Below are 14,334 nucleotides of genomic sequence, written 5' to 3'. Positions count from 1 at the left end.
TACTTTTGCAACTTGCAAGGATCAGAGCCGGTGGAATATCTTCAGGCGTTCATCTTCATTGTTCGACGCCACTATTGTATATTTTACTTCCCGTAAGTGAAAACTATACCAAAATCATTAGGGGTATAGAAATGGAAGGGCCGATTGTATTAAATTTTGACATTGCTCAGGTATACTTTAGACCATATCCTCAAGCAATTTTATAAATATAAAAATATAATTAGGGTATTCACAAGGTGTCATATTGTGTCATATTGTCTTATTTTTTTATATCTGTCATATCGACACTGTTGTTCTTTCCCACACAAAATTGAAATACGACAAATACAACATGGCGAGGTATGTTTTTTGAGTGTGCTATTCTAACAGGGTATCTGTTTACTTTCTTTTATTGTTGACGTTTAGGTGTCTAAAATAATAAAAATAAATACATTTCAGCAATTTCTTTAATAATATGGAAGGAAGCCACGATATTCAGCTAAATTAAGTTGAAGAAAAGTGAAATATAAAAATATTTTGTTGTTTCTGTGGATCAAAATGATGCCGTTTCAACATAAAGAAGCTTTAATTTTTTTTTGTCACTTTCCCGTGGAATTTTTTTATTCTTAATTCTTAATCTTGAAACATGTTGCTACAGAGTGTAATAATTTTGTTCACCTAACGGCTGTTTGTGTCACCTCAAACCTAATCGAGATAGATTTAGTGTTATATATATATATATGCTCAGGATGATGGAGCGAGTTGAAATCCGGTTGTCTATCTGTCCGCCCGTCCGTTGTCCGTGCAAGCTATAACTTGAATAAAATTGAGATATTGCAATGGAGCTTTGTACAGGTTTAATGTACATATCTCCTAAACCACTGCAGCTATAATAACCAAATTTTTTCGGAACAAATCTCTCTAGCTACCTTTTGCACTAACGACACAGTCAAAATGGATGAAATCATAACCCCTCCCACTCTCTATATAACGGTACTGTTAAAAATTACTAAAAGCAGAGACATTAAATTTTACAATCAAGACACCTTTAGGTGAAAACTCATGTCTCGGGACCTGGTCAATTGATTTCAACCAAATTCGATATGTGGCATTATTCTGACATTCTTATGTCACAGTGTGAAAATAAATGATATCGGACTACAACCACGCCTAGTTCTCATATAACACAATTTTAAAATCCAACTGATTCTTTCACTTTCCACATTTTGTCTCTCTCACAGCGAACGAAGGTTGTTAAAAAAATATTCATGATCTTGATCATAATAAATCCGTTACAGTATTGATGAAGCGTTATAAAACTAGTTTCACAGGATACAATAAATATATGCTACTGTGCGGCTCCACCATTAACCACCAAAGGCAGGTCCTGTATTTTTAAGCAGACACAAAATAATCATTAATTCAGAATCAGATTACGGTTAAACATCGGCAACAACTCCTCACGATTTTTGTATACCCAAGCTTGAGATCAATGCTGAATAATGTCTAGTACAAAGGAGTAAAATAGTGGTGTTGCAATAAATATAATTTTCAAATATCCTAATTTTCCACACGTCCTTTTCTCGAAATCGCATTGTTAATTGTCAACTTTCACTGTTTTTTTACTATCTGGCAGTACAAAAAAGTAAAAAACTACGTTATGACGTATGGGTGTTTCCAAAATTTAAAATGATAAGAAGTCTCCGTGTATGTATGTATAAAATATAAAATAATGTGTATATTTTTATTGATTATCTCATTAGTCACCCGATACTACAGGAAAGTTAACAAAATAATAACAATAACAAATAAATGTATGTAGCAAAAATTTTGAAACCGTTCGATGCATTTATCATCGTAAATACGTAAATGTATTTATTAATACGTCATTGTCGTACATTTATTTTATAGAATGGATTTTGATTTTATTTTTTATATTTCATAGACAATAAATGTGATATCTTTAATTTTTTATTGTTTTCATCCAACAAAATACAAGTTAATAATCAGAAAAGGGGAGTTTTCGCGTTGTTTTTAATAATTTATCTTATGTAAGCAACAGTTACGGATTTATTGAATTATTTTTGGGTATGTTTATATTAAGTGCTAGTCAATATGTGTGACTATGATACAATTTTGAATTTCTCAAATATAAATGGTTTTTGAATAAAAGACGGTGATTTATTAAAACAGGCTTTTTGATGACAGATAAAATCGCCCACATAAAGCGTGTTAATATTGTGAATTGGTATTTTATTCATTAATTTGGGTTGACCATTCTTCTTCATTCTTTTTAGAGTTTACAGAACTCATTGCATTCTTGAAGGGGATTACAACGTATATCATCGTTTTAGAGAAAACAATTTTGTTGTTGAATTCGATTTTTTTGTTCATCTTAGTTGCCATTCAGGGCGATACTCCAATTATAATGATCTTTCAACTCTTCCATATCATTTTTGTAAAAACCATTGATATTTTATTTCAAAATAAACCTCAGTCTAGCAATTAATTTTTTATTGCCTGCAAATTTCTTCCCAGTAAGCATTTTTGGGGTCCTACGACAAACAGAAAACCAGATCTGGAGAATAAGATGGTAGAGACAATTTGAAGCTATTTTCGGATAGTTTTCGAACATTTGTGACACGGTGGCACGGTCGATTGTGAGCTCGTGCAGCTCTCACTTTGCACTAATAAACCCAAATACTCATGAATGAATGCGTCAGCTATCTCCATCAAATTTATTCAACAATGATCTGAAATATTATATTTAAATAACTTTAGCGTGTTTGGTTTTCTTCTACGGTCAAGCATTGGTTTGTTGGATTTCATCGTAATCGAATTTCTTTACCGGTTTGTGAAAATAGTTGAAAAATGGTTATATCATTACACATCGGAGTCCAATTTGCAGTCGCTTTTTTAGCCAGTATTTATCGAGAATATATTTAACAAGGTAACGCAAACAGTAAACCATATTACTTTGCGTCATTGTATCGATTGGAGGTAAAGATTAAGGTTAGACCAATTTGTCAGGTCAAAGGCTTTACAGTCATTGCGTACATTTGCGCTAAATGCAGTTTCAATGTCTTTAATTTTGAAACTTTTGTCTTCGACATTGAATCTCTCAAGTTAAAGAATTAAAATATTTTTTAATGTGTGTACCATATATGTATGTATATGTGTACGTACATGTTCCGTTATAATAAAACAATGTAATAATTCTTTAGTGCAAGCCTAAGGCTCTGTATTTCTATGCATTAGTAAAAGTGCAGAAGTAAATTAAATTTTTTAAATTACTTAATTTAGTAAGTTATGGAATTTAAATAAATGTTCAATTAAGAACAGCAATTGTATTATTTAAGGTTGCAGTAGCAGAGCCACCCCAGCTAGTGTCCATTTACCGGGTTTATCCTTAGTTTTCAGATTGAAAGTCCAGACATAAGTGGGACCGCGAGTACGCGTCTTATACAAAGGACATTCATACATGTTGCGTAGATCTTGCTTATCTTGCGTAATAGCCTGTAAAACAAAAACAAACATACAAAGTTAGGCGATAGAAATGTGCTTTCTTTGGTGAATAAATACTTATATGAGTAACATGATTTATATGAAATAATAAAACTTTCTCTCTAATAAACATTTATTTATTCCTTACTCTAGTTGTTCTGCCCAGTTTTGGATAAATTTTTAATATATAAAATATTTTTTATTGAGAGTCAATTTCATAATTTATAAACTATCTGGTATGATATTGAGCCGTTGGAGATTTGATCCTTTCCTCTGTTAAAAAGAACACGTTAAAATTAATTAACCTCACGTGACGTTTGTATTTGTAGACTACGTTCTTTACAACAAAAATGTATTTGCATAACACTCAGAAAAAAACGTCGGAGACTCAGTAAAATGCGTATATAACGATCAACGTGACGAGGCTAATACGACCATATCCGACTGTATATATGCGAAGTAGTACATAAGTTTTTCAGATATCGAGTTTAAATTTTGCACAATTTTTATCACCAAGAATCTGCTGATTTGTCGGAACCGCCGATATCAGACTACTATAGCATATAGCTGCCATACAAACTGAACGATCAAACTTAAGTCCTTTTATGGAAAACTTTTGTTTTTGACAAAATATCTTCACAAAATTTGGCATGGATAAAATCGCTGAAGAAATTGTTCAGATCAGACCACTATAGCATATAACTGCCTACAACTGGAAACTGGAAAACTTCAACCTGTGAAGGGTCACACATCTTCGGTGCAGCCGAAGTTAACGTTCTTTTTTTTTGATATCTGATATCTGCTCGAAGAGTGGTGAAAACTCTTACTATATCGTACAATGACCCAATACAAGCGTGTAAAAGAAGAAGCTACAAAAAGTTCTACTTTCTAGTTATACGTTTATGCCATAGAACTGCTGCTGTAGAGTTCAGTGGGTTTGTTGACACATTATATTCGTATCCATATATAAGTACATGATATATAGTGCGCATCCATTTGCTGGCAATGCTGGAATTTACATACATACTTATGTACAATATATATGTATGTAAATCGATTTTCAATTTAAAATGCAAACATGTGTTGCAAATAATTTGAATTTGTGGCGCCAGCATCCAATATGCGATTGCCCCATTTTGGAGCCATTCACATTGGTTGTTACCTCAACGACAATGCCACCATGATTTTAAAGACGCCAGACAAATATTCCATTTTTTATCTAATTTCTATTTGTTATTTGCAATTTTCTAAGGTTCGCTAATTTGCACATCAGTGATTTCCACATTTATACATGCATAGAAATTGATCTTTAGACGCCTCGATAATTGCCAGTTCGTGGCATGCTGTCGCTCACGTTGACGCTGGCGCTGGTGACTTTGCGATTGCTTTCATTTAGCTTATGAATGTATGAATTAACCTTCGCTGGAACTTTATATCCTCTGCGATTTTTTTTTTTTATATTTTTAAGTATGTACCTAAATTTCCGCTCAATAAAAGCAGACTTATGAAGTACAGTGGTGGCCAAATAAATTTTACTGTACATTTTTGTGTATTTCATTTTTATTTTTATTTTTTAATTGAGTTAGCATTTTATGAAATTATTTGCATATCAGGTCAGTGCTAAAGCCTTTGGAAAAAGTAAAAAGTGAAAAAAAGCATAGTGGTATAAAACCCAGTGGAAAAAAAGTTAAAAAAAGGGTTAGACAGTGGTTAAATTTTTAATTAAATGACAAAGTTGTAGGTAATAAAGAGATCGGAAACTTGAATTTCTCTTTAATTTTAATGCTATTAGCTTCATTATTATTTGTACTTTATATACTTTTTCTAGAACAAATCTTTTTGAGAATATTTTTTTCTGTGTGAACATCATTACATGCAGTAAAAAATATCAAAATTTAAAGTTATTGGTAGTCAAAATTAAGTAAAAAATGTGTATTAAATTTTTTTTTTGAGAATTTATGGCTTAACAATCATCAAATATTTAAACTGATCAGTAAAACAGAAAATGTGAATTTAATAAATATTCTAAAAATAATGAATTTTGCATAGCACGTCTCTATTTACTAATAGTTTCAGAAAATCACAAGTGTACCATATCTTTACGCTAGCTTAAAAACACCATCAATATTTCCTAAACTGTTCTAACACTTATCCCTTCACCAGTGTACACATAAAAATGTATGTGATGTGTATGTTTTTAATTTGCAAGTTTTATTAAAGACAGTGATATTTTACCTACCCGAATATTTATCACTGGCATCGGTGGATAGAGCTCTTTGAGACGCGATTCCATTATGATACCCTGCTGTACATCCCATCTGGCGCCTTCCATAAATATCCCATGAACATAGGCGCCTTCACGCGGTGCCGTGCTATAAATAAATGTATACAAACTTATATACATATTTGAACTTAAATACATACATATATGAATACGCGTATCGTGACATTTAAGATCATCGATTTTGCAATGAAAAACACTTTGAACATAAAATCTTTTCAATATCTAAAAATAAGCCTGCTAATGAGTTTAGCACTTTACATACAAATAGATACATACATATGTATGTGGCACGCCCTATTGCCAATAATACCTGTATAGGCGATTATGGCCCTGTCACCCTGCTTCGCGTAACGATGTGTTAGCGCCGCCTCAGTGGCCGCTGACGTTTGATGATTACGATGATTATGATGATTTCTAAGCTATTGACGCCTAGTCTCGCTGTCTCGCCATTGATTGGCATCACTTTCGGCGTCGTTGCTAAGTGAACGTGTGTACGTTTTGCTGAATGGCGTCAACATCGTCACGGCTCTACTGGCGCGTCTTGCCGTCGTTAACGATTGCGCCAATCGACTAAATGATTTGTTTGTTTAATTACACGACTTGGGACAGACTAATTGCCCTCATCATTGTGTTGATAAGTGATCGCATTGTAAGTACTTGTGTTGCGGTTTGCAACATCAATTCATCACCTTTATGGTACCTAAGGGAATCCCTTTTACAGTGTTGCGGAAATGTTTTGGGACCGTATAGAAATTCGCAATACAATTCTTATTTAAGAAATTAACGAGTTCTTGGTATAGCAGATAATAGAGAGGATCATCTGTGTCTTAAAATTATTTGGAAGAGTAGGCCCCCATATATCTAATATAATAGTTTTCGTTATTAACAAAATTATGTGAATGCATATTGTAGTTCAGTACAATGATAGAAATCGGCCGACAAATTACTCAGGCAACATATACCCTATATAATGATGGAAAAAGAAATATTATGGATGTGTCTGCCAATTTGGTTAGGAATTCCCTTTTTTCATTTTTGTGAATTTGATATGCATATATATAATCGATAATATTTACATCTTTACTGGGTATATTCAGTTTGCTATGAAGTTTCTAACACCCAAAACGAAACGTCGAAGACCCAATGAAGCAATCTTCGAAGAAATTGTTTAGGTGTCATACGAACTAATCGATCACAGTTCTTGTAAGGAATCTTTGTATTTATGAAGAGTATTTCAGCAACCAAAGTTAACTTTTTTCTGTTTTTTTTTTTGTTTTTAATTACATATGGAACGTCGGTAGGTCATTCTTCCTTTTCCCTTCCTTTTAGTCTTTGTTTCATCATCTATTCACCATACATATAGTACGTCCTTATTTTGTCGGTATGTAAACATTAAATAAAATTATTTAAAAAATTTGGAGATTTACATATGGTCTGTACATGTCACCACTTTTTAATATCACAAACTGGAGAATTCGATCCGCAGTAGGATATGGCCTATCGTCGTCGAAATCTATAACCGTCACGATATTCATAACCTAAACAGGGTATACCAAGTTTAAAAAGAAAAATCTTTTTAGATTCTCTATAATATCTTGAATAGCCTCAAATATATTCAGCTTTAAATTAGATGAGAAATTATTTAAAAGCTTGCTAATATACATAAGTAGATATACATGTACATACATGTGTGTATGTATGCTTACCAGGTCGCTTAGAACCACTGCTGAACTGCTGATACATCTCTTTTTTCTTATATTCATTTAATAAACAAACTGACTCCAAGTAATCAAGCCGAAGCGCTTTTTTGGTCCCTGATTTGCCGCTTGGCGTAAGTAAGTATGTACATACATATGTTATGTAGTCAGACTCAACATCGAAAAGCAATTGAACTTGCAAGTAAAAATGCATTTGTGTTAATAAAATGGCGTTCAATGGAGTCTAGTAGGTAAAGTGTATGACTAGCAAACGATGTGTTGCGAGTTCGAATTGCTGCAATTTTTTATTGTTAAAGAAATGTTGTTTTAGGTGCACATTGTAGTTTTGACAAAAACGGCTCATACAATAATATTGAATTAACTCAGCGGAAGTAGTACCTGCTAGTTTTAGCTTAACATTCAAATACATGGAACGAAGCTCGGCCAAAGATCTGTTGAGTTATGTGCGCCATATTATTAAAGTTAGTTAAAGTAACAAAAATGAAAACTATGCCTAAGAAAACAGTTATTCGCCTACGTTTGTGTGTGTGGTTATAGGCAACGCAATCAGAGCCAGAATTGGCGAATATTCACAGCATCCAATTATAGAGGAGAGTAACAGGCATGTTTGTACATGCCGAGGTCAGTGAAGAAGTCAATTCAATTTACGACTTGATTTATTTACGGTTAAACGTTTGTAGTACTGATGTTATGTGACGGTGGAGACGAATTTCTCGATGAAATTGATGGAAAGTGGCTATGCTGATGATTGATTAGTTGTTGGGAAAAACTTTCTTCTGGGTTGAAAGTTCATTTATGGGATAATAAGTATGTCTATATACATATGTATATTATGCACAAGTAAAATAAAAACTCCAGAGAAATTCCCAAAACCAAATCGCTTAGTACACTTACGTAAAATCCTCCTTCTGCTTTTTAGTCACATCACATTGTAAGCACATTTTATCTAACGGTAATTCATTGCGACGCGCGGTGCTCTGCATAATTGCGGTTAATAGTGACTGCGGATTGAAAAAGCCGGCCAACCAAACACAGGAAGGAAGCTAAAATACAACACCAATTCTTTCAACCAAAAACAAAGCGTAGAAATATTTCAATCGTACTCACCACAAAATCAGTAGACCATGTTTCCAATTCACGTAATCGCAAACACAGATCGATGAACCATGAATTCAAACCCAATAGTGATGGATAGGCGCGTTGCGTCCATACTGGCGGCACTTGATCCAGAAACAATGAATTTTCCAGTACTTCCATGTCTGATGTGATCGTGAGCTCGCCTTTTAAACCCAGATCCAACTCTTTTAGACTACGCTTCATCTCGCTCGTTAGATAATTCATGCGTTCACATTCTTGAAAGGCCACAATCACGTACGGCGTACGCTCCTCCACCTTGTTCATAATCTCCACCATATTAAACTCTTCGGGTAATTTCTCCATGATCTCATCTACAATCTGTTTCACTTTATCCTCCCTGGTCACCGTGGCACCACCACTAGCACCAGCATCACGCGGTTGCATCTCAAAAACAGTGCGAAATATATTCTCCGCACGTGTGGTTAAGAAACCAATTTCTGCATTCGGATGCAGTCCGTAAAGGTATGGCGACTCGGCTGGCATCGTTTCGTCAACATAAGCATGATAGCCGGCGTAGTCGGTGTTGGGCGGTGCAGGAAAACCTGGTGCTAGAAACAGTTCACCATCCACTAGATCCGGTTGCATGTACTCTTCGAGATATGTAATGCATAAGCGACGGTCCCAATCGTCTGTTATGTGACCGCCATACATGATTTCACCGAAGAGATAACGCAAATCCTCCCATGGAACCTTGGCATTTGCCTCGAGGTAATTATACAATACCGATACGCTGATATTTAAATCGCCCACATTAAATGGATAGATCTTATTCCAACCTTGTGGCCCAAATTTACGGCGCTCTGCGACCACGGCGTGAAAGTAGCAAAGTGAGAAAAGTATAGCTTTAAATTCAGCTTCCTTGCCAGACATTTCCAATGTTTCTTGGGTGAAGTTGTCGAGCGCTTTATGTAGATTGGCCAACATGCCGGTAGGTGGTTCATTTGTAATCTTAATGGAGGACTCCAGTATTCCCTGAAAGTAACAATTTTTATTATTACATACATATGTATGAAGTATAAAAACTTATTTACTTGTGGTATGATGTGCGCCGATGGCGATGAAGCCGGTTCGGCACTTAAAAACATGCGATATTCGGGATGTGAACCTTCTGCATAGAATTCCAATTTCTTTTCCAACACCGGCAACCATTTACGCACTAAATGTATATTTTGCAATACGACCCAATGTCCATTTTTAGCTGCTGTATCCATAGCCGCTTCGGCAATAACCTCTTGTCCCTGACCCAAAGAGACATTATGAAAATTACCCAGATCCATTGTGTAACCTAAAAGTTTTCCCAAAGCCTCAACGTCCTTAAGTGGATTTACGCCCGGTGATAGTATAAAGAAAATGGGTGTGGAGGGACTGGTTTCCTCAAAAGATTTAGCAAATTCTAAAGCGCGATTCTCCACATATTTATTACCAAGTTTCTCAGCGATGAAGTCTCTGTGGTGTAAATAGAGATTGTGTGAGTAGTTAAATGTATTATCAACTTTCAGTTAATATTTACGCTAGTGCATAGGTCATGCGATCAGGCCGCAGTGCACGTATCATGCATAGACGTTGCAGTGCCGTCTTATTCTTCCACTCCTGTGGGAATTTCTCCTTCTCTGGTGCTTCGGACTCCACTAATTTTTTCCAACGCTTCGATGAAGTCTCTATGTCTCGATCGAGGTTACGGAATTCATCTTTAGACGCCAGACTGCATATTCCGCCCCACGATTGGTTGGAGAGAAAATCAACCGGACTGGTGACGTGCGGTTTAATCGGGAAGCGGAGTAAAAAGTCCAGTTCCGTAGATGTAATCTCCTCATTCATCAAAAGGATCTAGGAATATGTATATAAAATTATATATGATCCAATATTGTAAGCAATTTTATGTACCTGAAAAGCCATTTGCGAGGCAAATATTAATTTATCACATTCGAATAGACCCCTCGAAGTATATTGAAATACGGAGTAGGTTATGCAATCAATTAAGTTCAAAACGCGTGCATTTAAAGTTTCGCCAGGTTCGGCGCGTGCGATGGCCTTTTGAAAAACTACGCTAAAAGCCTGAGAAAATTGAGATCAGTTACAAATACATATTTAAATCATATGACATTTAAATGTATAAATAAAGCAATAGTAATACAAAAAATATTGGCGACATAACAACAAAAAGGTGTGGAAACTAATAACAAACTGCGTAATAAAAATTTGTTATTTAAAATTTTTACTCGGATTTTATTTGATAAAGCGTATGTGGAGCCATACTTCCATTTGGAAAAATTATTATTTATTATAGAAAAAAATGTCCGGGTAACTGCTGAATGTACCTAATAGAAACTCTTGATTTTCTAAACGGAATTAGTCAAGCAGCGTGATTACATCTCTTGAATTCGTCTTAGAGATGTCAGATGAGAGATAGTTGTTTATAACTAAAATCATCCTTTTCTAAAGTAATACGTCTTTTTAAAACGTGCTCATCATCCAGGCAGTTCGTACATCAGGTGTAAAAGTCTCGGAAATAAATATTGTGAGAACTAAATATCCATACGGAATTTAGCCCACACAACGCATGACGACAATAAATACAACAAACAACATGTTTCGAACGGGCGAGCAAGCAACACACGGCTTGGCGGAAAGCAAGCAGGCCGATCATGAGTGAGTCAGCACAGGACTGTAACAGCGATCACACGCATTGCACTAGACTCAGAAGTGAGTCGATCCTCTGGCTAGTCCTAGTGCCTTAAGTTGTGAACGCCGTTCGTTAAGGGTGAGCTCGGTAGTGAGTTGATCCTCTGACCGACTCAACCCTTAACTTTCGGTCTCCTGTGGTCCGGGATTATTTTTCACGGCTATACACTAGCGGCGGCAGAATCGGAATCGAAGCCTACACGGATAGCAGCAGAACGTCGGGGTGTCGTCGTCGTAGCACGCACGAGTGCCAACGCACGCAGCAGGACATCGTCGTCTAAGCCTACACGAGCGCCGGCAGAATCCGAGCGTCGTCGTCGTAGCAGCCACGAGCGTCAACGAAAGCAGCAGCACATCGTCACCTAAGCCTACACGACCGCCGGCAGAAACATCCGAGCGTCATCGTCAGCACGAGCGTCAACCCACGCAGCAATAGAATCGGTCGGACATCATCACCACAAGAAGCAAAACGTAAGTGATCCGAAGTCGCTTAGCACACCCAGAGCCTGGCAGAGCAGAATACGCTATCGTATAATAGCTATTCAACGGGAGCGCGGAGAGGCGGATGACGCTACTACGCTAAGGAGTGAATGCCTCGCAGTGAGTCGAACCTCTGACCTGGTCCACGCTTGGCATCGCGGCCGCTGCCACTGCCTTTCGTAATTCCGCGTGATAGTGACGCGCTAACGGGCCACGTAAATCGCTACTCTGTCATAGCACTATCATCGGGTGACGCCACTACAACGCGGAAGACATCATTTTGTAATTGGAAATTGAATAAAGTATGATTTGTAAAAAGAGCCTCACAGTTTACAAATTTATTGTAACGAACCCTGGACACGGCGAGTATACCTCAGCAAATCACAAAAAGCAGGGGCAGCAAAAAGCTTCGTTAAAATATGTTTACACAAGAAGAAATGTTAACGACGGTTGCACCCTTTATACATACAAAAGTAGCTTCTTGGGGAGAAATGGACGTGTGCAAAATTTCAGATCGATATCTTCTAAACTGAATAACTAATTTACGTATATATAGGCATACAAACATTTATATATATATTTTATAGAATCCCCGACGTTTTCTTCTAGGTGTTACAAAGTTCGTAGCAAACTTGAAAAAACCCTGTTCAGGGTATGAAAATATTATTTCGAAAATTACGATGAAAAAAACTATTAAAGACTAAATTAAGAACAAAGCTGTTTTTTTTTCAAACTTTACCTTAAGCGAAAATTGATAAATTGGATTAATAGTATTGAGCTCGTTGAGTATGAAGTAAAGCAAACTGGCCCTTGCAGCTGCTGGTCGATAATATTCGCGAGCTTTGTCAATCTCCTTTGAAGTAATTTTTGCCTCAGCGACCTTAAAGGAAATAACAAATAGATACACTAGAACGTTTTAAAATTTTAAGCAGGCTAATAGTTACAATATTGCATTAAATATTTTAAATATTTTAAATAATATAAACTTATACTTCTAAAATCACCCTTATAATCTTTGACCAATGTGTCGTCTATAAAGCAGAAATACTCTTTTTAAAACACTGAATTTATATCAACCCTCATTCCATCTCGAGGAATACTTACAAGTATACCATAGAGTCAGTCCATTATATTATCACAGTCAAATATGAAAAAATCTTATTAAACACTTTCCGCTTACCTTAATTTCGATCTCAGAAGCAGTACTCTTAGTAGTTTCTAAGTTTTCTACTAAAGCGGTATCACCCAATATATTATCACCTGCCGATGATAACCTGGATAATAAGTCGTCTTCAAGCTTCTTCAGCATAATTTTAAAATCATTTTGTTGCTTTGTTAACTCGGCCTACAATTATTTTGATTAAGTCAAGTGTACATTGTTTTATATACTTGTATTATACTGCATATATACTTTCAAATCTTCCAGATCAGGACGTTCAGCCTTAACAACTTCCGCCAATAGTTGATCCTCCAAGCCGTCACGTGTTACAGTAAAGTTAATCAAAGTGCTTTGTGCTTGCATTTCTGGCTTATAGTGTGGATTTGCTAATTTCGTATGTAATATTAAACGAAAGTTGGAGTTGTACTCGATTTCCTTGTCGCCAATTTTGATCGCTCTGAAAAGCAAATATTTAAGATTTGATGTTAAAGCAGACCCTTAGTAATCTAATCATCGCTGGCGAGAATAATCCAGTTCTACTCAATACTTACTTGCCCTTCTTTATCAGATTTCTACCTAGCAACGAATCCAATACTGGATCTAGGTTTTCATCGATATTCTCGATCAGCACAATGCAGCCTTTAGTGATAGCCAACTCTATTACATCCAAGTAGCTGCGTTGGCCCAAACGTATCACCTTAAGCTCTTCGCCATACTTTTGTTTTATCCATTTGACGCCTTGTAGCTGGTATTCATTTAAATATAGAAGAGGATGGAAAGATTAAAATTCGTATAAATTTAGACAAAAGAATGCAGCCACCTGTGGATCGATCATCAGCGGCCAGCGGTCTGAATTCGAAAGTATAGTGGCGTTCTCAGTTGACATGCGATCGCTGGGCAAACCTTCATTCGTCCATATCGCGATTGTGGTGTCATCCGTTAGCAAGGATAATGGATCTAAATTTTCAGTGGTTGGTATAGGTGGATCGATGCTCTTCAAGAACGGTGCCCACATTTTTTGCATCAGATCGATGCGAAACTGTTTAGTGAAACAGCCCACATATGAGATGAAGGCGGTAATAAGCAGAATATCGCCCGGTAAAGTAATGCCTTGTTTCACGAAGCTTTTGAATTGAAGAAAAATTTACTAAGTAAGTAACATTTAATGTGTCGAAACTACACGCGCTCACCTATTTACCGCTTCAGCCCAGCGTACGTTCTCACTAGCCAGACCATTAACCAGGCGGTTTGCTAGTGCGATTGTAGCTTGTGTAGCATCGGCCTCCTGTTGACAACGTAACTTATCAGCAGTTGCTTGTTCAAAATCCGCAGTTAGTTTTGCCAATTGCTCCTCAAGGTTCTACCATGTATAGCGTGGGTAAAGCATTTGG

The 14,334-nt window shown here is 36.2% G+C and overlaps 1 protein-coding gene across 1 annotated transcript in view; it reads right to left on the bottom strand.

Moving 5' to 3' along the window:
* Positions 1 to 3,210: 3,210 nt before the first annotated feature.
* Dhc93AB (Dynein heavy chain at 93AB) overlaps positions 3,211 to 14,334 on the bottom strand; it is a 28,019-nt gene continuing 16,895 nt past the window's right edge. The window contains exons 17-29 of the mRNA XM_070107417.1: positions 14,134 to 14,303; positions 13,764 to 14,067; positions 13,495 to 13,688; positions 13,196 to 13,400; positions 12,965 to 13,129; positions 12,524 to 12,664; positions 10,507 to 10,677; positions 10,133 to 10,449; positions 9,654 to 10,068; positions 8,593 to 9,594; positions 8,380 to 8,528; positions 5,723 to 5,855; positions 3,211 to 3,495 (exon numbers count right to left, since the gene is read on the bottom strand). Coding sequence (XP_069963518.1) covers positions 3,334 to 3,495; positions 5,723 to 5,855; positions 8,380 to 8,528; positions 8,593 to 9,594; positions 9,654 to 10,068; positions 10,133 to 10,449; positions 10,507 to 10,677; positions 12,524 to 12,664; positions 12,965 to 13,129; positions 13,196 to 13,400; positions 13,495 to 13,688; positions 13,764 to 14,067; positions 14,134 to 14,303 — 3,528 coding nt within the window. The 3' untranslated portion in view covers positions 3,211 to 3,333. The remainder of the gene's footprint in view (positions 3,496 to 5,722; positions 5,856 to 8,379; positions 8,529 to 8,592; positions 9,595 to 9,653; positions 10,069 to 10,132; positions 10,450 to 10,506; positions 10,678 to 12,523; positions 12,665 to 12,964; positions 13,130 to 13,195; positions 13,401 to 13,494; positions 13,689 to 13,763; positions 14,068 to 14,133; positions 14,304 to 14,334) is intronic.

This window comes from Bactrocera oleae, chromosome 2 (assembly GCF_042242935.1).
Source record: "Bactrocera oleae isolate idBacOlea1 chromosome 2, idBacOlea1, whole genome shotgun sequence".
Classification (NCBI taxonomy): domain Eukaryota; kingdom Metazoa; phylum Arthropoda; class Insecta; order Diptera; family Tephritidae; genus Bactrocera; species Bactrocera oleae.
The sequence above is the reverse complement of the archived record's forward strand: the minus strand, read 5'-3'. Positions and strand labels throughout refer to the sequence as shown.